This window comes from Anser cygnoides, chromosome 22, assembly GCF_040182565.1.
Source record: "Anser cygnoides isolate HZ-2024a breed goose chromosome 22, Taihu_goose_T2T_genome, whole genome shotgun sequence".
Lineage (NCBI taxonomy): Eukaryota > Metazoa > Chordata > Aves > Anseriformes > Anatidae > Anser > Anser cygnoides.
This window is the reverse complement of record NC_089894.1, coordinates 2,686,526-2,712,652: the sequence shown is the minus strand read 5'-3', so window position 1 is coordinate 2,712,652 and position 26,127 is coordinate 2,686,526. Positions and strand designations below refer to the sequence as shown.

Below are 26,127 nucleotides of genomic sequence, written 5' to 3'. Positions count from 1 at the left end.
AGCAAGTGAGCTCCGTGCATAATGCAATCAACTTGCAACAGGTGGGCTGCATCCCCCGACTCCGGCCGGGCTGCCCAAATCTGCACACAGGAACCTATTTCCTCTGTGTCTAACATCAAAAAGGGCATGACATTTACAAATCCAAAGGAGAGCAAGATGAAAACTGAGCAAGTGTCAGACTCATGCTAACAAGCCCTGATGTCTCAGAAAGCACTTCTAAAACAAACAGGTTGCCAGATATCAAGTATTTTTTCTCACTCTGCTGTTTAGTTGCTGGGAAACTACCATTTTTGAGGCATCTCACATCCATTTGTAATTGTTACTTGTTCCCTGACAGAGGTCAAACCTCTGTGCTTGAGTCCATCCAGCAGCGAGGTGAAGAGAGACTGTGATGCTTTAGATGGGAAAATTAGGAGTGGAGACCTGAGCACCCCTCTAGGTGCTGGGCTTTTTAAGACCTAAAGTCAGCAGTCCCACTAATAACCTGTCTTAGCACAGCATAAGGGCTCACGCGGTTGGCACCAGTGGTTAAGTCATCCCTTCATCTCCTCTGGGTGCCCATCTTTAACAAGAGAGGCAGGCAACGGAGGACAAAGAAGCAAAACCACTTCAAAAAAGTGGAGGTAAACCAAAACAAAATGCAGGATTTCCCATGGGAAGTTGTTTGGGCTTGTGTGCCTGGCTGTACAGAAGAAAACTGCACCCGCTCTAGAAGGCTGATTCCACCAGAGTCACCCATAGGGAATTTCTGGTTTATTTATTCTTATTTTTTTTCCTCTATTTATTCATTTAACCCTTCTGGCAGTTTCATCCATGCTCCTGGAGCGCATCCCCATCCAGCCCTCACCATAAGGCATCCCTCACAGTAGTGCTGCAGCCAGGGTTGCTGCCACTAATAATGGATTGAAGAGACCAAAGATCTGTTCTAGTGCTTTTTGTTTCACCTTCTTACAATCGTCTTTGTAGAAATGACATATTAAGCACTTCTATGTTGCAAAGCTGTTATCATGTTTTCTTTCTCATTTTCTTTCTCTTTTTCTTCCCCCTAAATACCCTTTTTCCCCAAATCCACCCTCTTTTCACACTGCCCTGGGATACTCAGATCAGGGCTGAGATCTCCATCAGCTGCAGGTGGTGAGCATCTCCAAGAAGTCAATGGCACCCTCGGTCCTGCCCTTCTGCTTTCCAAGCAGGACCTTTGGTGACTCACTCATTTGCACTAACCCTGCGCACCCACCAGCTCTGCACCCAGCTCCAGAAGAACCAATATTCACATCCTTACTCTAGGCTGCAGCTGGAACTGTCTGTGTGCACCTCTGGTTTTATGCAAAGACCTGAAACATGGAAGGGAAAGATCACAGAATCATCTAGGTTGGAAGAGACCTCCAAGATCACGTAGTCCAACCTCTGACCTAACACTAACAAGTCTCCTCCACTAAACCATATCACTAAACGCTACATCTAAACGTCTTTTAAAGACCTCCAGAGATGGTGACTGAACCACTTCCCTGGGCAGCCTGTTCCAATGCCTAACAGCCCTTTCAGTAAAGAAGTTTTTCCTAATACCCAACCTAAACCTCCCCTGGCGCAACTTTAGCCCATTCCCCCTTGTCCTATCACCAGGCACGTGGGAGAATAGACCAAAATAGATAGCCAAGAGGTGACAGTGGAAAAGGATGGGGTTCACAATAGCAAGTTGAACACGAGTGTGCCCTGACAGCCAGGAGGGCCAACCGTACCCTGGGGTGCATTGAGCACGGCATTGCTAGTCGGTTGACAGAAGGGACTGTCCCACTCTGCTCTGCGCTGGTGCGGCCTCACCTCGAGCACTGTGTGCAGTTCTGGGCACCGCAGTACAAAAAGGACGTGAAACTGTTGGAGAGTGTCCAGAGGAGGGTGATGAAGATGGAGAAGGGCCTAGAGGGGAAGACATATGAGGAGCGGCTGAGGTCACTTGGCCTGTTCAGCCTGGAAAAGAGAAGGCTGAGGGGAGAGCTCATCGCGGCCTACAGCTTCCTCATGAGGGTGAGTGGAGGGGCAGGCGCCGATCTGTTCTCTTTAGTCACCAGTGATTGGACCCGCGGGAATGGTGTCAAGCTGAGGCAGGGGAGGTTCAGGCTGGATATCAGGAAGAGGTTCTTCACTGAGAGGGTGGTCGCCCACTGGAACAGGCTCCCCAGTGAAGTAGTCACTGCACCAAGCCTGTCGGAGTTTAAGAAGCGTTTGGACTGTGCACTTAGTCACATGGTCTGAATTTTGGGGTAGACCTGTGTGGTGCCAGGAGTTGGGTTCGATGATCCTTGTGGATCCCTTCCAGCTCAGGATATTCTATGATTCTGTGAGAGCTCAGCCAAATTCCAACTGCTCTTGCAGAGATGCAGGCAAGGAAGAGCCCACGTCCCCTTCAGGAGGTTAGAGAAAGGCCCCACCTCCCCTTGTCCTTGAACTTATTTAGGAGGGGATGAAGGACTCTGTAGGGGCCTCTCTGTTTCTTTCCCTATGTGTTACACAAAGTTGAATTACCTTTTTGAGGCAGGGGATCATTTTCCATTTCACCTTTATATATTAACTCTTACGATGTGTAAGGGCACCGTGCAGAAAAGCCTTTCCTTTTCTCAGCCTCCTCTCCACCAGTGGATCCAGGAACATGGGGACTCGGGCATGTCTCACCAGCACCTTCCCCACATCACAACTGCCACCCAAAACAGGAAAACAAGCCAACGAGGAAGATCCCCAAAACAGTGGTGCCTGAGATGCTAATAAAAAGGCAGACTGATGACTCAGCCAGGCTAAGAAATGCAAAGAGGAGTGTATCGTGCACTATTTTTAATGTTTGGATAGCACGAGTCCCACCGCCCACCTCGCCTTGGGCACCTACCACAAACTCAAAACTCTTCCCCAGCCCTTGGCATCTTTCTGCACTTCTTGTCTGCCTGTCTGCAAACCTCTCCAGATGTTTCCAGAACCAGAAGGGTTGTTGTAACAGATTAGCTTATCAAATGCACACTGCTTCCCTTTTTGTGAGACAAAAAAAAAAACACAACACCTTGGCAGATCCTATTGGGACATTAAAAAGAACAAAATATTTCCTACTAACTCCTACACTTCTCATCTCCAGCCCTGAAACCAGTGTTGTTGACCACATCATTAACAATGCATTCAGAGATCATAAAATCACCCAAAGCCACGTTCTTGGACTGAGTAATCTCACAGTACTTGGTGTTTAAAGGCAAGCACTCAGGGTGCCTATGAAAACCTCTGTTTTGGGATTCTTTTAAATCAAAGTGCCTAATCCTCACAGTCAGAAAGGAAAGCTTGGAAATCTCATCTCTAGCACTGCCCAAGCCAGAAGGCAAAACATAAGAATTCAAGAGAGCCTTTAACCTTCTGAAAATGATATTTTTTCCTAACCTTCAGCTAAATATCAGGATTCTTTTCTGCAAAACCATTTGGTGTGTTTTCATGTGTAACAACACCCATTGCTGTGCCGATATGCAACAACTGCACCTGAGTTGCTTCTATGCGGTGTGCCAGCCTGTGTAACGCCCCCAAACCTGCAATTTCTGTGGTTGTGCCTTGTTCCCAGATCTGCTTTATCTTTCTCAAGAAGTGGGGGATCTCGAATCCAGGAGTTGCTCCAAATTCACCTCCTCAGCCTTGGGAAGGGTAAGGTGTGGGGAAGACGGACCTGTAACTCCACCACACGGCCAACGCAACAGCCATATAATGAAGGATTAGTTCAGAGGGATTAAATCTCCCACAGCACAAGGCATTGCTATCACCCCTAATTTACACATAGCAAGAGAAGGGCGTTGTGTGAGGTTCCTGAGTCCTGACTCACAGGTTAATGCCACCTCCAGAACATTATGAGACACAGATGCTTTAATTTAGCACAAAAATATGCAGGCAGGTTGACCAGGAAGGTAGGTGAATCAACACAGGTGCTGGTGAACTGCCCACCGCTTGGGAAATCAAAGGCAAAGGACTTCCTAGAGCATAGCAGAAGTCAGTCAAAAAGGTCTGTGTTCAGTACCATGCTGCAAATCCTGCTCAGGCAGCAGAGCGGAGCGGGTTGGACGCGGGCAGTGCAGGAGGATGCCCAAGAACTGACTGGAAAACTGTAGGCATCAATGGGAACAGGACAAAAGGCAACAAAGACAGCAAGAACAGTAGGAAAGGGATGAAAAGGAGATGGGGAGCCAGGGAAAGGCACCTGCAGTGATGCAGAGCAGTAAGGGGGGATCTTCTCCAAGTCAGAGGTGCAGGAGCAGGCCGGGAGCTTGTGAGGGAGGAAGGTGCCTGCCAAGCAAGGCAGGAGCATCCATCTGCCCATCTCTCTCCTTGCTCTGCTTGCCTGGCAATAAAGCCATGACAAAGACTCTGCCCTCCAGCACCATGAAAACACATGATTTTAGAGTCAGGAAGATCATATTTTTAAAGCCTGGAAATTGTATTTTAATTATTTAATGAGAGAGGAGCAAGCAGAAAGCATGACATGTAAATGGCCTCCTACAGCCACAAAGCCACCCCTGTGAAGCAAGGGGCCATTATCTCATTAAAAGGTTGGGGACATTTGTGTCCCCAACCCCAGCACAGAGGGAGAAAGAAGGGTCTGAGAGCAGGAAGGGCAGGAACAACATATAATTACCGCTTCTGACCACATCTGGAAATTGATAATCCTGAATGCAGGGAGAACATAAGAGAAAGCAGAACTACTTTCAGCACAGGGAGAGAAGAGGAAGCAAAACTTGCAAAGAAAAAACAACTGTATTTTTTCAGAAGAAAACCATCAGCTTTGCATGCATGGCTCATCTCAGCCTAACTCTCCCTCCATGGCTGCTTACTCAATTGAAATATGTTGCTGGATGCACGAGAGCGAGCGTTGCTGCTGTTAATAAAACTCACAGCACCGCACCCAGATGCAGCCCTGGGTGCAATAAGTCATCTGAGACTTGTGGGAGGCTTTGACAGAGGGAGTATACAGATGCAGACATTATTAGAAACAGAATGATTGATGTGCTTGATATTATGGAGTGTGTTGATTTTATGGTGGTTTAGGTATCTGGCATTATGTGCACACAATGTCTGGATTTGTCACTGTATGCAGTAAATATTTTAAGTATTGTTTTGCAGTGAATACCTCAAGGCACGGTGATACCTTATGGTGAAAATATATTCCTGGAAGAAATGATTTTCTGTGTTTTTATATCAGTGATGCATTCAGCCGAGCAGAAACTGGTTTAAGTGCCCAGTAGATGCTTGATAACCACTCATGGCTACGGGCATCAAGCTGAGCACCCCCAAGGCCACCCTGAACAGCACACATACATCCACACCTTATGCCAGGAGGTGGGAGCACAGGGAACAGAGACCCTTTAATCCCTTAGAGAAGTCCCACTGCAACTACAAAACTCTTGTAAGAAAGCTGTGGCCAGCTGGGGGATGTCCCCTGATGTCTTCTAGAGAGCCTTCCAGGCTGCTTTCCTGCTGCAGTACAACAAAACCATGGGACTGTCTGCCTGGTTTTCCATTGCTTTTGGAGGCACATGGTTGTTTCCACTAAATTTAGCAGGGAGCTACAAATCCCCATGACATGGTAGAGGTATCCTTGCCCTTTCCCATAGGCCATCTCCCTGCCTCCCAGCCACAAGAAGGGGACCCCCTTTTCCCCCAGCTCTTGAACTGGGGGCACTTCCCAAGGTGAGGTGCAAACCAAAGCAGCAAATCTGCCCACCACAAGCCCAGGCACAGGGCAAGCAGGGAAGAGAAAGCAGCCACGAGCTTTGAAGATCCCAAGGGATGGAGCCCTTCCAGGAAGAGCCACTACGGGCCAGGTGAGCCAGTACTGACGTACTGGGGAGAAGATGAGGTTTTATTTTGTACCCTTTCACCACCAGCCCCAGCACATTTTCACAGATAAGGAAAAGTTGAGTTTTGCATAAATCAGCTTCCTTCATTATCTTTGTTCTTCCCCCAAAAAGTTCTGAGGTTCTGCTAAGAAACTAAACAGAGCCCCAACAGCGTGAAACACTTGGATTTAGAAAAACAACGGGTCTTACTTCCCATTTGAACACAGGTACATCAGTGCTTTTGCTGTCTGCACATCCCGATAATAATCCACATTGCTTATTTCATACTCACCCTCACGACCAGGCAGGCTTATCCTCTGCGTAAGCAGTTTCTTCCCTCCCAGCACCTTAAGAAAGCACTGGTGGGAGAAGTTCACTTAAATTTCACTTGTAATTTTGCAAGTGATTGCAGACCTGTTTTCCTGGGTATTTGGGTCACTGCATTGGCCCTCGGGCAAAGTTCGAGATAACTCCATCTCTTCCCACTGCCTGGTTACAGAACAGTGTGAGGGTTTCTCCTCACACGCAGAAGGAAGTTTTCAAACATCTCATTTGAAAACAAGAGATGCAAAACACCAAAAACCTATTCAAAGTAGCTCTCAGTGACATTGCCACCTGGATGGAGAAAGATGAAGACTTTTTGGTGGAATAAGACTTTAAAAAGCAAAAGTCCTGGTCAGAACCCAAAGGACCTCATGCACCAGTTCCATGTGACATTGGACGAAACCTGAAGTATCCTCCATAACGAACACTGTGTAGGATCCACAGCTGCAAGCAGCAAGACCTCTAAGAGACCACAGAAACCAAACCCAAAGCAGGCTGCCAGCACTGCCCAGGGAGATGCTTCCAGTGAGCCTGCTCAAGCCAGAGGGAGATGCTGCTCAGTCTCCCTGTTTCTCCAAATGATGACAAAAACCAAACAAACTGAACTCTCAAATCTATGCAGTCTTTAAAGTGGTTTGTAGCTAAAGGAGTAGCTCTAAGGTCCAGTTGCTCTTGCTTTTGCTCCTGCCCAGTGCTCAGACAGATTGGGGTCCTTCCGCAAGAGTGGGCTGGGAAGCACTGATGCATTAAGTTTAATAAAGCCACAGGATGAGGTTATTTATTTCTGTCAGTAACATATGTTGGGAGCATATGAAAATTTACATGCCCACAATGAGACACTTTCATTACATAAATTTATTACAAAATCCATAGTGAATTCCTTATCATGGATTCCCCTTCATTCCAGCTGCTGAGATGCTTTTAAAAGGCAAAAAGAAAAAACAAAAAACCAAACCACAAAGGTTTCAATCTTTTCCAGTCATATTATGCAACTTTTCTCCCACACTGGCAACAGTAATTCCTGCTTGTGAATCACAGCTAATTATATTATAATAGGCCATTCTTCTTGATTTAATATACCCTATGAAAATCAGTGTGTGAACGAGTATGGTCATAAGATTAGTAACAGCTCGAGTTCTTAATTTATGTTCACACTTTATTATTGAAAAAATTAAAGCTCAAGGGTGTTGAGGAGGATGCTTTGCTTGAGTTTGTTTTCTTTCAGAAGTAAATTACAAAATTGGGGAGAGGGGAGTGGAACAATCAAAAACAAATTACAAATACCTGTTCCCACTGCATGAAATTACAGTGCTCGGGGTGATGATAAAACACAGAGAAGAATTCCCAGAACTGCCTAAGAGAGAAATGAATCAGCTGCAACAGCACCGAGTTTTGCAACAATAGGGTTCCTGATGTTTCAAAAAGATAGAAGAAAAGTGTGGAGAAGACGTACTCCCAGCCACAGCAGATTCACGGGTTGCAGAATAGCATACAAAGAGAGAGAGAGAGAATGAGGGAGAAAAGGAAATTAGAAAAAAGGATAAACAAGTAAGAAAAACTGCAAAGGGGAAACAGAGAAGAAATGCAAGGGAAAAAAAATAAAGGAATTGCTATCAAGCAAATAGGCAGAGGGAAGCAAAGCATGAAGAAGCATCCCCCTTGCTAAGCCCTGGCCAAGCCTGACTGTGTTTTTAAGCTTTTTGAGGCTAGCAGTTAGATTTTTTTAGATTAGTTTTTAGATTTAGTTAGATTCTTTTCAGTTAGCTTTTTTTTTTTTTTAAAGCATGTGCAATCCATTACAGGTGGGATTTCCATGGCCCCACCTGTGTCCATGGCAATCTCCATCCCTGCAATAAGAAACAAGGCCCAGGGGGTTTAGGATAAATGGCTTTACCCTCAGCTGCACCCAGTGGCAAGGACAAACCATGGCAGCCCTCAGGGGATAACAGTCTCCCCTTGGCCCTTTTCATTAAGGAAACTCTCTCAGCATCTCACAAAGGCATGGGGGCAGCAGGGAGCCCATGTCTGACTTGTTCCCTTCCTGCGGCTCTGGATTTCCACTGTATTTATTTAACCTCCCCACACTATTTTGCTTCCATGCCTACATAACACAAGAATTATTATTCTTTGCATTCTGTACATGTTAGTAGATGGTCGGAGGATCCTGGAGCAATTTGCAAATATTAATTAAGCCTTAGCAGAATCCCTGAGTGGTAGGTAACTGCAATTATGCCCCTAATTATATTAATTCTGCTGTAGGGCAGTAAGCAATTATTTGGAAACTATTATATAACTAAACCAAACCTATGTTGATGATTACATGTTTAGCATGCAACTAACAGGTATTTCATTTCCTGACTGATGGCTTTGGCATAAACGAAAAACAAAAAAGCATCTGGGGAAAAAAAAAGGCACTGAAAAGCCGTGCCAAAACCCCTCCTTTGTTTCTGCAGTCTGATTCCGCTCTTCAGATGCACTTGTCTCTCCTCTCAACAAACACTGTGTCTATGCATCCAAAACAGAGGGTTTTGGTCCTGCACTCCAATATGGGACCAGAATAGGACCAAAAATAGGACCAGAAACTGGAAGAAGCTCAGAAGTTGCATGCTGGTAGTGGGAAGACCTTAGCTGAAGCATCTCCCAACTGAGCAGGTCTGTTCCCTTTCTCTCTGAAATAAGTCCCCATAGTTTCACCCCAAGCACTTGCCCAGGCCACATTAAAACCTATCAGTGCCCAAAGCTTAAGCAGTTGCTTGCACCTGGAGCCACATCAAGAAGCCTGGAGGCACGGCTGGCAAAGCATTCCGGAGGATATGGCAGCAAAAGCACTGCCTTTGCTTCCCAAATTCAATACATTCAAAATAAAGTCAAAATATCCCCAAATTGGCCAAAAAGGTGCAATTGCATCTCTCCTTCCCAGCGCTCAGCCCACAGCGCATCTGTGCTGACCGCCTACAAGGAGCCTCAACGCCAAGGTCTCCTCCTGCTGCAGACCAGAGCTTCTGGCCTCAGACCAAGAGAAAGAGTGACCGAAACACAGCCTCCACCCCAGAATGGCATTTAACCCTCAAGGACATCCTTCACAGCAAGTTCTTGAGGTGCAGCACTACCCAGAGAAAAACACCGAGGGGCTGTGAAGCCACAAAATATCACAAACCTCCCATTTTCTCCTAAATTAGCCAGGCAGAGCACGTCTCCCAGCTGCCCCAAGCAGCCTCACCCTGCCCAGCTGAAGAGCTCAGACAGGAGCCCGGGCAGCGCACCTCCATGTCTGCCTGACAAATTCCACCGCGACCTTCCCAGCGTGGCGTATTGATGGAGCTCGAGGACATTAGCGCTGACCCAGCAACGAGGCACATTCCTCAAATCAGTTTTATGCCAGCCTTTAAAACCCAATGTCATTTTTCAAATAAAAAAATAAATAGGCGAGAGTCAGAGAAGCTTTACCCGGCCAAATTGATTATCCGCAAGACAGTAAAGGATTGTTCCCACAGTCTGTTCTTGATAGCTTGTCTCCGGCAGAAGACCAATTAGGCAAGTTTCTATCCACCCTCACCCTTGAATCTTCTCTTCAGCTCGGTCAGTGTTTCTCTGCTCCATCCCAAATACATCCTCATTAGAGGCAAACTCCTCAAAGAGGCACATTCAGCTATCATGGCCATCCTTGGCTTGGACAACTTACCCAGCTCTGTTTGTCTTTCCTCATAAATCAAACCCTGCAGTCATACCTCTTTTATTGCTGCTGTCTTGCACGCTCTCCTCAATCTGTATTTTTCTCTTTCAAGGAGATGCTCCAAAGATAGAAGGTGAACAAAATACAATTGTGTTGTAATTGCATATTATCTTCCTCATTGCTGTAAGGATGCTGTTGTGCACTGTGTGGAAAGGCACCAGTAACATTTCTATCTGAAACATGGTCCAGTAAAAACTTCTGAAAACACGCCAAGAGAAGAGTTTTCAAAGAATCTGCATTTTCCAATGGGAACGTACTGTGGGAAATTATCAGAGTTCTGCTTTGACTATACAGTCTACACCTACAGAAGAGATGAAAAGCCAAGAAAATGACACCAAAAAGAAACCTTTTCTGAGTGTTCCATCTCATGAAAAGTTCTAATATAATACCATTAAAAGAAACTCAAACCAAGTGCCCTGGGAGATGGGAGGTCTGACTTTCAGCTTTATTTAACCCACGTCCTCCTGAAAGCTGGAATGGGGAAGGAGGGCCAGCTCTGGCCGGAACAAAACGAGCACCTTCCCCATGCCGCATGCCAAGAAGCACAAGGCACTTTGGCAGACAGCCACGCTGATGAAGATTAGCGCATCAAAGGGCTAATTTCAACTCCAGGAACTGCAAATAGCAAGGAAAATGGGAACTCCTTTGCACCAACCTGTGGCACTGCAGAGCCAAGCTCTGCTTGTTCCACCACGCTCTGGCTGATTGCTCCCCGCACCAATGGCTGGGCATCTTAACTCCTTCGTGAGCTCCTCTGCTCACATCCTCCTTTCTGCTGCCTCTCTCACTCAGCCTGTTGCCATCCCTCCACCCAGCAGCAGGGAAAAAAGCCGGTACAAACTCAGCTGCAGCACTAAGGTGACATTTGTCATCTGCTGTAGTCTATTAACCCAAGGAAACGAGAAAAATTAGGCTATCTGCTGAAGAAAGACAAACCAAAAAAAAACCAACCAGAAACCCCCACAATAATAATAAAAAGGACTTGGGTACCCACATTCCAGCAACATCCCATTTCAGAGTACTACATCTGTGATAATAAAATGCTTTGCAGAGCTGCTGGCTACCTCTGAAGGAGCTGGTTCTCCACAAGCATCAAGCTCCTGATGAAAGCTCCCAAATGAAGTAAGACGAGAGAACAAGCCCAGAGCCCAGGCCATGCATGCTGCCCAGCTCTTCTCACTCTGTGGATTTATTCAGGAGCTCTTGAAGTGCCCAGAGCACACCCACTCTCAAAGCGCTCACCCTGCACAGCACAGCACAGCAAACCAGGTGATGCTCCTTGGTCTCTTCCCCTCTTTTTCAGCAGCTCAGCACCCATCTCCCAGCCAGCCAGGACCCAGAACTGGGAGGCGACCTCCAAGCATGTGGGAGATGACAGCCCAACAGGGAAGTGCTTGCAGGGAGCAGAGGTTCACCTCCTCCTTGCAGAGACCAGCACCAAAACGCACATGCCATTCCCCAGTTGACCATTCTGCCGAGCCAACTCATTTCAATTTCTATTCCCCAGCCCAACCACAGTCCTAAGTCTCAGCTCAACAATCAACTCTGCAGAAAAGCAGGAATATCTGACTCTTGTGCAGGAAAAAGCAGACCCAAGATTACACTAAATCTCCTCAAATCTCTCTTTGGAACCATCCCATCTTTCACAGCAAGCATCGTTGCTTGCTGTACTTGGGCAGCACCTAGCACAGCTCAGCCCTAATTTCTCTTTGGATCCTTTCATGCTAACTAACACAAAACTAGCAATATTACTTAATGTCACTGCAGTCTGGTGAGGAGGGAGAGCGTGGACTTGGCACTGCTGCTTTAATGAGCAAGACTGAATCCAACTGGCTCCACACATTGTCCCTTCAATGGCACCCATACAAATCAGGAACATATTTAAAGCTTCAGCCCCACATCAGCACAATTAAAGGCAGCCCGCTTCCCTTCCAAAAGTAACAGCAAGCCAGATTTAAGTTATGTTTGGAACTGGCACGAAAAAAAATAAAACCTAGCAGAATAGCAGTCTAAAAGGGACTGGGTAAAACAGTTCGTAGTACAGTGAGCAAAATCCCCAGGCGAAGCAAACCACACACACGTGCTAAAGTTACTGTGCCACTGGCTACAGCAGTGTGAGCCCTGGGGCTGGCAGATGCGCCGAGCCCACGGTGGAGACGTGCCAGTAACCGCCCGCAGCCACAGCACAGCCCGATGCAAACCCAGCACTGCAGCCTCATTAAATTAGTTTGATGAACATCAGCTTCACGCTGGACACGACTGATCATCTGGTGGGAAAACATCAAAACAAAAGGCCATACGACAGCATTCTTTGGGCAGAGGAGTATTTTTAAAAATGTGCAGACCTGCAAGAAAGCAGCACCCAGGGCTCCATACAACGATTATCCCATGAAGTCCCTGTTCTGGGAATAAACAAAAGCGATTCAAAACTAAACAGCGAGCAAATAAAAACCACTAATGGGTATCGACCACAAAGCCTTCAAAGCTGCCCCATAAATCAGAGCCTTCACAGAGCTGCAGGCAGAGCCGAGAGCAAAGTCAGCTGCCCTCCGTGCAGACCACACCACGTCCCCTTGCAACGGGCAGTCAAGGTGACAAGTTTTATCCTGGAAGTTCTTAAATCGGGATGAGGCAATTAGTGCATAACTCCCAGCCCATGTGGTGTGCTAGAAACTTTCCCACAAAAAAAAAAAAAAAGAAAAGAAACAAAATACAAAGACAAAGAGAAATCAATACACACAGGGCAGGACAACCAAGATAAATATTTTGGAAACAAAAGAAAGCTCAGCAATATAAATCAACACCCAAATTCGAGTGATGCAGAATAAAGCTTTTGTCCACTTAATCCTGATACCCAGTTACAGATAGATAGGGCCATTCCTGCACAGGAAAGCAAACACCATCTTTAACCATTAAATCGCCCAGTCCTGACAGTTTTATATTACAGATTGGAATAAGCTTCTGAAGGACACTAACTGCTCAACAGCTGCTTCCCTTAAAGCCTCTTAGGGTGGGAGCTGAGCACTTGGGTGCCCATTTACTCACGTAAAAGCCAAGTTTGTAGCTCCAGGTGTGGAAACGAGAGACCCCCCCCTCACTGACCAAGGGGCACGAGACCTCATCTCGCCCCTACACAACCGGCCTCATCCCCTCACCCCGGCTGCCAAACGCTGCACGTGGCCAAAAAAAGCCAGCTTGCACAGAGGCAGGAGAATAAGTCAGAAGTGAGTGCTTGTAACTAAGCTCAGCGCGACTAATTTTTACCATCTGTCCTGCAGCAGCAAGCTCCACAAATCAAAGCAACCCCCCCCCCCCCCCCTCCAGTCACATATATTGGGAAAAGCAACAAATCGACCCCCATGCATTATTTTTGCTGTGTTTATTCTCATGTAACCCTTTTTTTGTTTGTTTTGTTTTAGAAGCACAGTTGCCACACTAGCCTGACGATACACAAAGCAAGCTTGAAAGGAGAGGTAACCTCTTGCATGAGATGCACTAAGGGAGTTGCAAAGAAAAAAAAAGGACCAGCTCTCATGCAGAACCTTTTTTTCTGCTTCAGATCTAAGGGAGAACTTGTTTCCTCCAAAACACATCTGTTTTGGTCTTTTGCTTTTTACCCAATGGAAGTCACAGCCCTACAAACATTATCTCACCTTCTTTTTGAGGCAGAAAACCTCTTTGGAGCATCCAAGCAGGTATAAGAACTGCAAAATACCCTTTACACTGTCATTTATTCAGTTTGCATTTAATCTTTTTCACCTGCTTTCTTCTCATCTGTACCCAAGCCAAGCCAAACAGGTTTCCTGTCCCTCCTCGGTGTTTTTTCCTCCTAGTTCAGGAGGAGAAGCAGAAGCTCAGGTAACCCAGACCCCAAGGGATGCTTGGGGCTGCCAAGCTCTTGATCCTTGCAGCAAACCCCAAACCCCAAGTTTCGGTTGCAGACAATGTGCACTGGGCAGTGAGCTCTCTGGACACCCTGAGCTCACAAAAGCTGTTTTAGCATCTCCCCAAGAAGTATTTTTCTCTGCTTGGGATCCACGGGTGGAGAAGCTCCTCAGCCTGCGTTCAAGGACAATGCAGAGGTCACTGCTCTTTGCTCTAAAGCCCTGAGGAGGGAGGACGTGTTGCAAAGCAGGGAGGTGGCACTAATCCCTGCCTTTCCCTCCCAGCCTCCAGAGGCAGCTTTCTCAACCTGTGCAGGATGGTGAGCAATCACAGTGCTCAGCAGTCCTCCTGCAGAGTATTTAGCAACCAGCTACATCAAACAGAGCCTGTGTTCAGCAGGTGCCCCGCTGTCCTTTCACCCATGCCAAGCCAAAACAGCACTCCAGGCTTCCTGTTTCTTGGGTAACAGGATTCAAAGTCACCCTTCCATGCTCACTACAACTTGGAACACGAGTTCATTAAAACCTGCAGCCAGGGCCCTGTAACACCAAACAAACATCAGCACACTTGCGAAAGGGGGAACTGAAAATGAAAGGCAGCCTTCCAATAGGGCCTATATCTGCCTATTCCCAAATTTCCTTCTGCCACTGAACTGCTTTGCAGACTTGTCCTGCTAGAAAGGGCCTTTCTCAATGTTTTTTATTTATTTTTACGTTTTAACAAGTGTGCCATTTCTGCTCATCTTTTCAGCAAGATATGCTAACTCAACTGTCCCAAGAAGCTCAGATCATTCCACAAGGATTTTCTCTCTCCATCCCTTCACAATCTAGCAGCTGGTGAGGCTGATGTGACAAGTCCAAAGGGAAGACGACTCCTGGTTTCAGGCATGTGTCTCAGGCAGCACTTACAGAGCAGGGAATTTCAACTGCTCTCCTGCGTGTGGAGCAGCAACAGCTCAAAACTAGTTCTCTCACTCCAGACGCCAGCACTAGCAGAAGCAAGGGTATTTAATCACGTCTCTCTCTCCTGGCTATCCGCAGAGATAAGAAGAGCAGAATATTCCAGCACAATGAACGCCCAGCTGCTATCAACAAACTTTAAAAAGGTCATTAAAAGAGTCCAGTCTGAGCTCTCATTTAGAGCTCCTGCAACTTGCAAACAGCCCTGCAGGAATCTTTTAGGCAGATTATACTGGTGGTGGCTCACAAAGCATGGCACTCAGTTTCAGGGTTTGACCTTACAGCAGAATGCCCCTGCATTCTCCTGCCTTATGCACAAGGGCCCGAAGGCTTTCTGGAAGGTAAAGGCAGCAGCTTCAGCTAGTAGCTCATTATTTGCCAAACAAATCACACCACACAACTCCACACAGCTGCACAGGGAAAGTCAGGAGAAATTCACTGGGCAGCAAAGAAGCAGGCACCAAGTGAGCATGGGCTGCCCCAGAACAGGCCCACGTGCCAGCCCCACTCCCCCCCCCCAGAGCTGACCAACCCTGACATAACAGAGCTGAGCTAAGTCTCAGCCTGCATCTGCAGACAAAGTTCAGCTGAGGAAACTTTGCTTCCCAGCTGGGGGTGAAAAGAGTTGAGATACAACTATGCTGGAAGCAACAGGGAAAATGTCCCTGAAGTACCCAAGAGGGCTGCAGCATGCTTTTTCTTTTCCAAATTAAAAAGAGCAGCAGTGAGCCCCCACTTCCCGCTGCTGATGGCCTGAGTTAGCCTTTAAAACAGAAAGCAGCAGCTTTGCTCCAGAGGGGAAATAAATATTCAGGGAGCTTCCCGGGCAGAGAGCTGCCGCGGAGCCGGAGCGTTTCTGACCGGGGTTTGCAACGAGAACTCCGCCGCCGCTGCTGCCGTTCATTGCCCTGTTCGGGGAGGCTGCGCAGGGAACCGGTGTCCCGGCACGGATTTCGCAGCCGTGTCCCACCTGTGTCGCTGCCAAGCCCGCAAACGTCCTCCCTCCGTGCAGCCCCGCGGAACGGTGCGACAGAGGGCGCGGGAGCAGAGCGCGCAGCCCCGCGGGCGTGGGGACAAAGCGCGGCGAGGGGGGAGCCCCGGAGGGTCCCGGGGCGGACTCACCGCGGAGAAGTTGTGGGGCCCGCAGAGCTCGCCGCGGTACTTGCAGGACAGCAGCATGTCCTCCAGCTGGTGGCCCAGGCGGTCCATGAAGTCGGCGCTGATGCCCTCGTAGTGGCGGGGCGGCAGGAAGAGGCGAAAGTCGGCCAGCTTGGCGAACCACCGCAACCTCGCCTCGTCGCCCCGCAGCAGCTCGGTGAGCAGCGGGCGGGCCGTGCGGTTGGGCAGCAGCAACCCCAACCAGTGCCCCGCGTAGTACAGGTCCCCCTTGGAGAGGCGGGGGAAGCGGAGCGGGTTGTTGTTGCACAGGGTGACGGCGGGGAAGAGCAGCTGGCGGCTCCACTCGCTTCGCACCTGGGTGTGCGACGGGAAGGAGAGCCAGTGCAGGAGGCGGTTGGAGGACCAGGAGAGGAGCAGCCCCAGCGCCGTGCAGAAGGCGAGCACCCACAGCGCCCGCCGCGGCAGCGCCGCCCGCCGCGAGCACATGTGCCGCAGCCCGTGCAGCCGGCTGCGCAACGGCGGCGCCCGGCGCCCCCTCGCCATCGGCGCTCCCCGCCGCCTCCCCCGCCGCCGCCGCCGCCGCCCGGGGCTCAGGGCGAGCAGCCCCGCTCCATCCCCGCTCCCCTCGCCGCGGCCGGCAGCGGCCCCGAGCGGCGGGGGGAGCCGCAGCGGGCAAGCCGCCGCGCCGGCCCCGAGCTCAGCGGCGGGCAGCAGTTCCGGCAGCGCGGCATGCCGGGCCCCGCTGCTGCTGCCGTCGCTGTCGCCGCTGTCGCCCCCCCCCCGCACCGCCGCCGCTCCCCGCGGGGGGCAGCCCGGCCGGCCGCCGCTCCCCGGAGCCGGGGGGGGGAAGGGGGGGGGAGAGTCGGCGCTCCCCGGTACCTCCGAGCTCCGGTGGGGCTCCGGGAGCAGCCGGCGCCCCCCTCCGCGAGCCGCGGGACCCCCCAACCGAGCCTCCGGCGAGCCCCGCTCCGCCGCTCAGCGCCGACCCCCGGCCGCGCTCCGCCGCTCCCCGTTAGCTCTCATGCCGCCCCGGCCGGGCCCCCGCTGGGAAAAGCCCTCCGCGGCGAGGAGGAGGATGAAGAGGAAGAAGAGGGGGCGATGCTTCCCCCGGGAGCAAATCCCGCTTCCCGGGCGACTGCGGCGGCCAGCCCCGCCGCTCGGCGCCAGGCGCGCTCGGGAGGCGGAGGGAGGATGCTCGGCCCCGCTTCGCCGGAGGAGCCCCCTCCTCCTCCCCCTATTTATCCCCCTCAGAGCAGGGGGCAGAGCGGCCCCACTCGCAGCCCCCGAGCGCCACCGGCCTTAGCCGGGCTTCGGAGGGGTTCCTCCCTCCCTGCTCCTCCTCCTCCTCCTCCTCCGCCTCCTCCACCCGCCACGGTTTGTTTTTCCGATTTCCAGCAGCCCCGGGGGAAAACAGGAGATCACGGGCTGAAGCAAAGCCTCTAGAAATACGGGCGAGGTTTGCTGCCTGCTGCTTGCAGCGGCCGTCTGCCGGGGGAAAGGGGCCGGTTGCTCGGGGACTGCTGTTTGCTTCCCGTGGAAAAGCAACTGCACGTTCCCACAGCGCACGGGGAAATGAATCTCGGGGTCCCCCTTCCCCAGTCCCTGCTCCCCACTTGCCCGTGTCCTACTGAAGCTAGCACAGGGGGGGCACAGGGCTTGTTTCGCCCCGCATCGGACACAGGTGCACACAAAAGCCCTGTCCCCGATGCCTCGGGGAGACAGCAGACACTTGGGATGTACTTTGGCATCTCGCTGGGGTTGCTTCGTTCTGATCTCTTCAAAGCCGCTCGCTGTTACCTTCATTTTGATTTAGAATAGTACTAAGCAGCATTCCTATAATTGTACCCAATTAAGCTCTAAGTGGCGATAACGGCTTCAAATCCCTTCTGATATTTTCTCTCTGAATTCATTTTCCATTGTATTTTGATCTGCTGCGTATTTTCACCCAATAGATGGAGCCGTCACAGCCTGGTCAGCCCCAGCCTCTTTCGTAGAGTTTCCTTCCACTGTGGCAAGAGCTGAAAATGTTCAGCTCCCGCGCCTTGGTGTGGGACCCTCCCAGAAAGCCCACTCCTGGCCCTGGGGCCACAGGAAAATGTCCTCGAGGGGCCACAATCTCGTGTGGGGGTCCCCACGTTGGGGCTGCTGGAGCAGGGATTTTCACAAGCACGCGGACACAGGCTCGGCGTTCCTCCCGCAACAACACGGACAATTTTCAGTGCCTCTGCTCTTCGTGTGCTTGTGTCCACGCCCTGCACAACTCTTACTTTTTTTTTTTTTTTTTTTAACTCCTACCCATAAGTCCAAAATCCCTTTCAGATCTGGAAGGATGACCATGACCTTTCTTAAACTGAAATGGTACAAAAAAGGGACAGAAGTGACTGCGTTTGTTATGACGTGACTTCGAGTAGCTTCCGTTAAGCATCTCAGCCTTTTCCTCCTGCTTGTTGAAATCAAGTGGGAGCTTTTCCCCTTGGCTCACCCACAGGATAATAAACAACCAAACACCTTTGCCATGAGGCAGTCTGATGTTGTTTTACTCACGATACAATGACACAAACCTGAGGTTTGTGTTGGACTATAAACATCCTCAGATAAGCCCTTCTCCAGCAGCATTACCACTGTATTACCACAAGCAGCACAGAGGGGCTTGAACAGTGCCAGGTGCTCTGGCAGTGCCTGGGCTGTGCCTGGCTGGAGGGACACGACACAGCCCTGGACCTGGTCCACTTGCTTATTTCCAACCTCTTCCCCTTTTGTACCTGTTTGTACCTGTTCTGGTGGGGCTAGCTTAGCAAAAGGGGATATACAGGACACAACAGTTGGATGGCGTGAAAAACTGCTTTCTTCCCTCATGTGTGCCCACTCCAAATATCCACTCAAATTCCCAGCTTTATTTACCAGAAGGAAGCAATTTTAACTATTCATTTTTTTAAACAAGAGAAAGCCGATGGTGGATAGGAGTTGGATGAACAAGACCAACCTCACCCTGAGCTGAAATTCAAACACTCCCCACAGAAGTTCTCTGAAGACAAAACCTGACCACAAAAAGCAAAGCCTGCACCAGCTGGCCTGGTGTGCCCAGCCCAGCCACACATCCTTCAGAAACCATTTCCATTTCTTTTTCCCATGACCAATTCACCCCTGTGTGAATCCCAGTTGCTTCTTTACCCAGCCGTAGGAGCTTACAAAGCCTATTGGACTCAATGCATGGAAGGAATACTACAGCTGGAGCCTATATATGTTGCTTACTAGTCAAAGAGTCACTTTTTAAATTATCCTTTTTGGGAGGGTGAGGTTGCTACTTCTGCTGAAAACCACAGTTTGGATGGAGACAAAACTGCATGGGAGAAATTCAGAGAACCATTTCAGGTGAGTCTTGCTGTTCTCCCCCAAGACGTAACATGAATGCCCTCAAAAGATACAGAAAAGACAAATAATCTGAAGTTTTTCTAAACCAAAAGCATTGCCCTCTTGAAACTTCATTTTCACTTCAAACATTGACTCAGGTTAAGACAAAAAGGATTAAATAAAAGCTTTGAAAGCCCTGTAAAGTAAATCATAATGCTTTCTTCCACCTGCACCCTTTGAGTGTTATTTAATTTATCTTAAAAGAGAGCAGAAGAAGGGAAGGTTCAACCCCAAATGCTTTCCCCTGGCAAGCTGAGAAACCCACAAAACCATGCCCAGAGCCCTGCAGCCCCCAGGGAGAGTGAGATGCTGAGTTCAGCGCTGGGGTCTGCAAATGTGAATTTGGCTGCAGTGTTCCTGAATCCTCTGGGCAGGGCTTGAAGGGCTGTGGTTTCATCCACCCGTGTGAACCCCAGGTGATTTATGGGATTTAGCCCGTTACTCAGCTCTGTGTGCAGTTCCTGGCGTGCAAGTGGGCAGTGGATTTACCAGCAGAAGTTGTGCTTCCGTCTTCCTGCAGCAGTTACAGGGGATTAGTCCATAAAATCAGGCGGCAAGATTGTGGGAATGGGATGACGGTGCAGGGCTGTCCAGCACCTCGCAGCATTGCTTTTCCTACTAGTAAACCCTGTGGAAAAGGAAGGGCTTCATTTTAGCTCTCGGGAGCTTAAACCAGGGAGAACGACTAAGCAGGAGGCTCTGAAAGGCCAGTTGTCCCCAAGCAGGGTCTTCAAGTCACCTCGAAGGGACCCCTTTTCCCCTGCAGGAGCATCCCCGGTGCCACTGCAGAAGGGGCTGCAGCACACAGAGACCCTGGGGCAGATGTAATGGAGCAGACTGGTGCATCAAAGACAAACCTGCTCCTCTTTCATGTTCTGTAAACAGCAGTCTTTCCAGAATAATGAGCTGCTTTGCCTAACTGCTGAGAAAAAAACCCTGCCGAAGCCACCATGTTATGAGAAAGCCATAAAACACTTGGAAATAGGGGTTTCCATGGAAGCTGCCATCTCAGAGTTAATTCTATTACTGCTGCCTCAAATCCCATAGTAAGCAACAGAACTACTCTGGTGCAATCTGAGACCAGCACAGCTTTGGGGAACCTGCAGGGTGCTGCCACCCCAGAAACACTGCCTTTATTCCAAAGTGGTTTTATTTTCTTTGGTTTGTTGGTTTGATTTTGTTGTTATTTATTTATTTATTTATTTTCATTGCAAGCAAATTATTGAGCTTCCAGCTGTGAAATTCTCCAAGTTAATTGAGTATTCTCAGAACAGAACCCTCCGAGGTACAGTCCTGCACTACATCTGTTATAGGGATTTTCTGGGTCTGCAGTGTTTTGGGGCTGCACGTGTTTTTAACATGGACAGATGAAATATTTGATCCATGAAAAATACGGAAGGCACATAAATAATATGTCAGTAGCGTATTTCTTACTCTGCTGCGTGCACTATGGCGTAGGTAGAACAGTAAAGCCAGCTGAATTTTACAACTCTGTTTCCAGATTCAGAAATATGGAAACTTCTGATACCTCATTTTCTGTGCCTTGTGTCTGTATTAAGAGAGAGAGAGAGAGGGAAAAAAAAAAAAAGAGAGAGAGAGAGAGAAAAAAAAATCAAACAAATGCCCCAGTGAGCAAAGACGCCGCTGCTCTTTCAGGGTTTATGCTGACACTCGCCAACAAGCAAATAAAAGTGGGGTTTTCTAGGTGACAGTGAGCTGCTAAGGACTGATTAGGAAGATTTTAGGAGGTTGCTGGGAGGCTGGCTGGGGCTGCCCCAAGGAGGTGCCACACTCACCTTTACAGCAGCTGGGATGCCTACGTTTGAAAGGATTCCCAAAACAGGTCGAGCTCCTTCTCCCCGCCTGTTTGGAGGGCACAGCATTATCAGCATTGTTCATGAACTTTCATTGAAGGAGCAGAATGGTAATATATATCTGTATATACATATATATTTCTGTGTAAACACATACAGATTTCTTCTGCAGGTAGAGAGGAGGAATGATTTTCATCTATTTTAAACTTCTCAGCAGGCACTCTCTCAATTATCTCACTTTTTTTTTTCTTTTTTTCTGTTTTCCATTTCACCACTGAAGAAAAGAGGAGAGGGAGTGAAACAAATGAAAAATACCTCTGGCTTTATTAAGAACTAATTTTAACATGAATCCTTCTGAGCAAATTAAAAATCCAAGATCTCCCAGCCTCTTAACATCAGTAAGCTCTTTTTTTCTGGTTGTTGAACTCAAGAAATCTGTCAACTAGCGTGGGGCATCCCATAGTGACCTGGTCAGAAGGGGACACAGAGACAAGCCATCTCCTGCTGCACAAGGTAGCCCTGTGGCCACCTTCCTGCTGTCCAGAGCTGCCAGGGATGAGCAGAAGCCTCCCCTCCAGTACTGGGTTGCAAAGTTTGAGCCCAGATGTGGTGAAATATTGAGAGAGAGACAGAAAAGGAGGCTGGCACCTGACAGCTGATCTCTTGGTACACTTCAGCCGTGTTCACCAGCCCTGCAGGGAGTTACCCTGCATCCACCCAGTGCAACACAAAGCACCGAGATGAGAAGGAGAAAGCAACACCTTGAAGAAGAAGCCGGCAAGACTGCAGGGAGGGGAGGGTCCACGAGACACAGCCAGAGGCTGGACAAATTATTCCATCTCATCCTCAGGCAGACAGAAAAGAAAGTTGAACATTATCTGTGTTTTGAAGAAAGAGCTTGCGCCCCTGAACTTTGAGCCTCGGGGATGCTTTTCACACAGTGGTTCTGCAACTGTTTCGTTTTTTTTTTTTTTTTTTTGGTGTTGTAATTTCTTTTCTTTTTCCTGTATTTAAGGGGATGAAGTTTGCCTGGAATTGCCCAGTGTTTTGTTGGGTGAGCTCCTGCTATTTTAGCTCACACCTTTGTTTCTGAGGGGCTGTACAGCGCAGGAGCATGTTCCCTCTCCTTCGGCAGGAGCGCTGCTGCTGCTGCGTCACTTGGGTGTTTAATCACGCTCCAGCACTTTTTACCGCTTTGTGTACACTGCCACAGGAGATGTTCTGGCTTAATTAAAAAAGAATCAAGGGAAAAAAAATAAAACTACACTAAGCTCACTTTGCTATTCAGATCTGTGTAATTCAGGGCTTTAGTCTGGGGCTGTGAGCGGTGAGCAGGTGGGAGAGATGACCCATGGGGGCTTTAGACCTCACCTGCACCTTCAAATGTGGGAGTGGGATGCTGTGGGGAGAGCAAAACTGAGCCCAGATCTGTGGGAGGAAGATGCCAGCTCCCATGCCTTGGGATGGTAATGCTGGGTGCTCCCTGGACACAAGCCTGGAGTGTGAAAAATGGCTGCTGGGTCTCTTCTGAACTTTGTCTCAATGCACTCAAATGTCACATCCTAAGGAGCAACAGCACCTGGAAAATGGGACCCTCAATCTTCCCAGTGGAAATTTGGGGCTGAACGTGGCAGCAGCCCCTGTGGTCATGTCAGAGCAGGGCAGGGACAGGACTCACGGGAGGAATCATGGTGAATATTTCATGTCACCTCCTCCGTCTGGCGAGAACATTCGCCTGCTGTCTTAATTCCAGCCTTCCTGCCTCTGCCGAACCCTTATTTCTCCGGCTAAATTTACTGGACCTAGCAAATACAGATGAAAGCTGCTCTGTGTTTAGATGCTGAAGTGGCCTGAAAATTATATCTCTCACAGGGAATTTTGTTTCTAAATCAAGTTAAAGGAGCAATTTCTTAAGTTAATATTTATTCTTTGTCTTTCTGAGGCATTTGAAGACCCTTCTGGGAGCCAGGTGAGAAACAGCTCTTTCTCCTCTTAAGCCTGTTGCTATTATTTCAGATATAAATGAAGGCAAAGAGGATGTCACAGCCCTGTTCTTTATAGCATCAAGGAGGGAAGCAAGAAAAGTAATTCTTCAAACACTGCAACACGAGCCCAACTTGGAGCCCAGCTCTGATGGGATACGAGGGTTCAGTCACCTCTTGCATGAAGCAACATCAGCCTTTCATCCTGCACTTTGGCACCTGCTTTATCTGCTGCATGAGGGTCTTCTGCTGGAAAGCAAGTCTATAACCAGCTGGGCCAGTTCGGGGTCTCCCCACAATGGCTTTGGTGACAGTTTTTAGGACCGAGCAACCTTGGACCAGTCCCACAGCCAGGATCTGACCCAAGTGTCCCCAAATCTCTTTGTTACTGGAAACAATTTGTAGCACAAAGCATTGCAAAATGATTTGCTGCTGCAAAATTTCTGCTTTAGGGTTGTTATTTTCTTCTTTATTAATGAGCAAGTGGCTCTGAATGGACAGCAGAAATAGCCAGGGCAGGAGTCAGAGGTTGCAGCATGAGCAGTCACCTGGAGAAAGACGTCTTGAGGACTGGCAGAGAGGAACGCACATGGGCCGGTGTTTGTGGGCTGGGCATGCACGCAAACCCTCATCCTGACTCACCCACCAGTGTGCTCTAGCTGAGCGCAGCGGTCACATTGCAAGAAATCAATAAATACAATTATTATAAAAACTGCCAGTCTACCCGAGGGATACATCTGGAGGCAGCAGAAGGCAGAGCTCCAGCACGCTCAGCTTTGACCTAACTCTGCTCCTGTCATGTTCGCCCCGTGACAATCAACTCCCAGGGTGCACAAGCTGGCGAGGCAGAAAAGCCATCCAGCTGTTTGCAGATATCTGGGGATATTTCCCCAGGAAAATCACCCCTTCGTGAAGAACGAAAAGAATCCCTCGCTTTGTCAAAAATAAACAAACAAACAAAAAAACCTGAATTTCCATTAAAAAACAAACAAAAAAATCAGATGAAGCGTTTTGACAGCCCTGAAATAACAGACCTGCTCCAATTCCTTGCAATTTCAATGGGAATTTCAGCACAGCGATTCCCATCGGAGGAAATCACCGGCACTTGCAAACTCTCCCGACACCAGCAGCTCCTGCAGAAGGAGAGCTGGGGGGCTTGTACCTTTTCACCGGCTGGCTATGCTTTGGCCAGGACTGTCCCAACCAATATTCCACCCGTCCTTGCCAGGGGATGCTGGGCAGGATGTGAGCTGGGGCAGGTGAGCGCTACCTGCAGGGCTGCCAAGCAGTAAGGAGCCATCTAACGTTTCTCTGGCAGGCTAATGGGTGACAGCAGTTGTGTGGGAAGACTAATGGAGAAAAGGTTTGATAAAATAGAAGCGCCATCCCTAAGTTTTTTTTCCCTGATGCTTTTTTGCAGTTACATAATTGTGAAATGACATTGATTTAAAAAAAAAAAAAAAAGAAAGAAAGAAAAAGAAAAGAAAAACCACCACTGGGAAACTTTGAACACTTGGGGTTGAATTCTGCCCTCGTTGGCAGAATTTTGGATGTCCTCCCCCGTGAACTTAAGGGAAGAGAGCATCTCACAAGAGGGGCTGAACCCTTGCACCCTGGGACGTCTCAGCGGTTATATGTTTCTGGTGCTCAGACCCTCACAGGTGCCTCACGCTCATCCGTGCAAAGCCACCTCTGTGCTTCCTGTGCCGTGTTGGAGGATGCCTCGGGGATTTTAGCTCCCACCTGCTGTAGGGGATCCAGCCTTGGGGTTTGCTTGTAAGGGATGGAGGGAAAAGATGAGGATGATGGTGTGTGAAGGAGCAGCACCGGCAAGTAGCTGGAAGCTGTGAGCTGAGGGTGAGAACCTCATCCCTGGTTCCCCAGCACTAGGATGGGCTCAAGGCTGGGTGGCAGCTGGAGGAACTCCCCTAAAAGCCTACTGGGATCGCTGGACTCTTCCAAAAACTTCCATCGAGTTGTGAGCTGCCCCCGGGACACAAGGGGAAGGCATCAGCAGTGTCATGCCTGCACTGAGATGCGAAGCCGGACACCTTGCTCTGTGCATCAGTTTCTCTGCCCAGCTTTGCTGTTCAGAGCTGCAGGTTTGCAGGCAGCGGCTGGCAGAGCTGGAAGCACAGTGGGACCTGGCTGAGGTCAGCTCTATCCAGGATCCAGCCCCTGACACACCATCCCCTATCACATCCTAGCTAGTGGAGACTTTATTAATGCTACGTTGTAGACTTCAGGGTTTGTTTCATCTGAAGGTGGACTTCTTTTTGTCCTATTAAAAATACATGTTTTCTTCTTTAATATAACCCCATGGGAAGCCAAAATGAAGGGAGTCCTTAGGTGGGAAAATCCTCAAAGAAATAAAACCACAGCAGAAAGAAGGCTCCTCCAGGGAGCCTTCCCTTCCCTTCCCTTCCCTTCCCTTCCCTTCCCTTCCCTTCCCTTCCCTTCCCTTCCCTTCCCTTCCCTTCCCTTCCCTTCCCTTCCCTTCCCTTCCCTTCCCTTCCCTTCCCTTCCCTTCCCTTCCCTTCCCTTCCCTTCCCTTCCCTTCCCTTCCCTTCCCTTCCCTTCCCTTCCCTTCCCTTCCCTTCCCTTCCCTTCCCTCCCCTCCCCTCCCCTCCCCTCCCCTCCCCTTTCCCCCTCCCCTTCCCCCCCTTCCTCCCCTTCCCCCCCTTCCCCTTCCCCTTCCCCTTCCCCTTCCCCTTCCCCTTCCCCTTCCCCTTCCCCTTCCTCTTCCCCTTCCCCTTCCCCTTTCCCTCCCCTTTTTCCTCCCCTTTCTGGTAGTCCCCATAAATACTGCATACTTTCATGTTCATAACTCCTCCTTCCCACTCTCTCCTGCTCCTAAAGCCGTTGGATGTGAGCGCAAGGTGGGGGCACATGGCGGTTTGGTGCTTCTCTGAGCAGTGGTTAATGGACTGGAGAATCCTCTGGGATGACATGTCAATGCTTTTTGTCTTGTTAAGGCTTTTTGTGTTTAAAGCCTCCATGGAGAGCTGAGAAAAGTTGACTGGAAACAAACCCAGCAAATGCTTTCAAAAG

At 49.2% G+C, this 26,127-nt stretch overlaps 1 protein-coding gene across 3 annotated transcripts in view; it reads right to left on the bottom strand.

Moving 5' to 3' along the window:
- ASIC2 (acid sensing ion channel subunit 2) overlaps positions 1–26,127 on the bottom strand; it is a 506,967-nt gene that overhangs the window by 81,798 nt on the left and 399,042 nt on the right. The window contains exon 1 of one of the 3 annotated variants that reach the window (XM_013198147.3): positions 15,873–17,225. The exons of the other annotated variants lie outside the window; for them this stretch is intronic. Coding sequence (XP_013053601.2) covers positions 15,873–16,412 — 540 coding nt within the window. The 5' untranslated portion in view covers positions 16,413–17,225. Of the gene's footprint in view, positions 1–15,872; positions 17,226–26,127 lie in introns of those variants that run through there. 3 annotated transcript variants of the gene reach the window in all.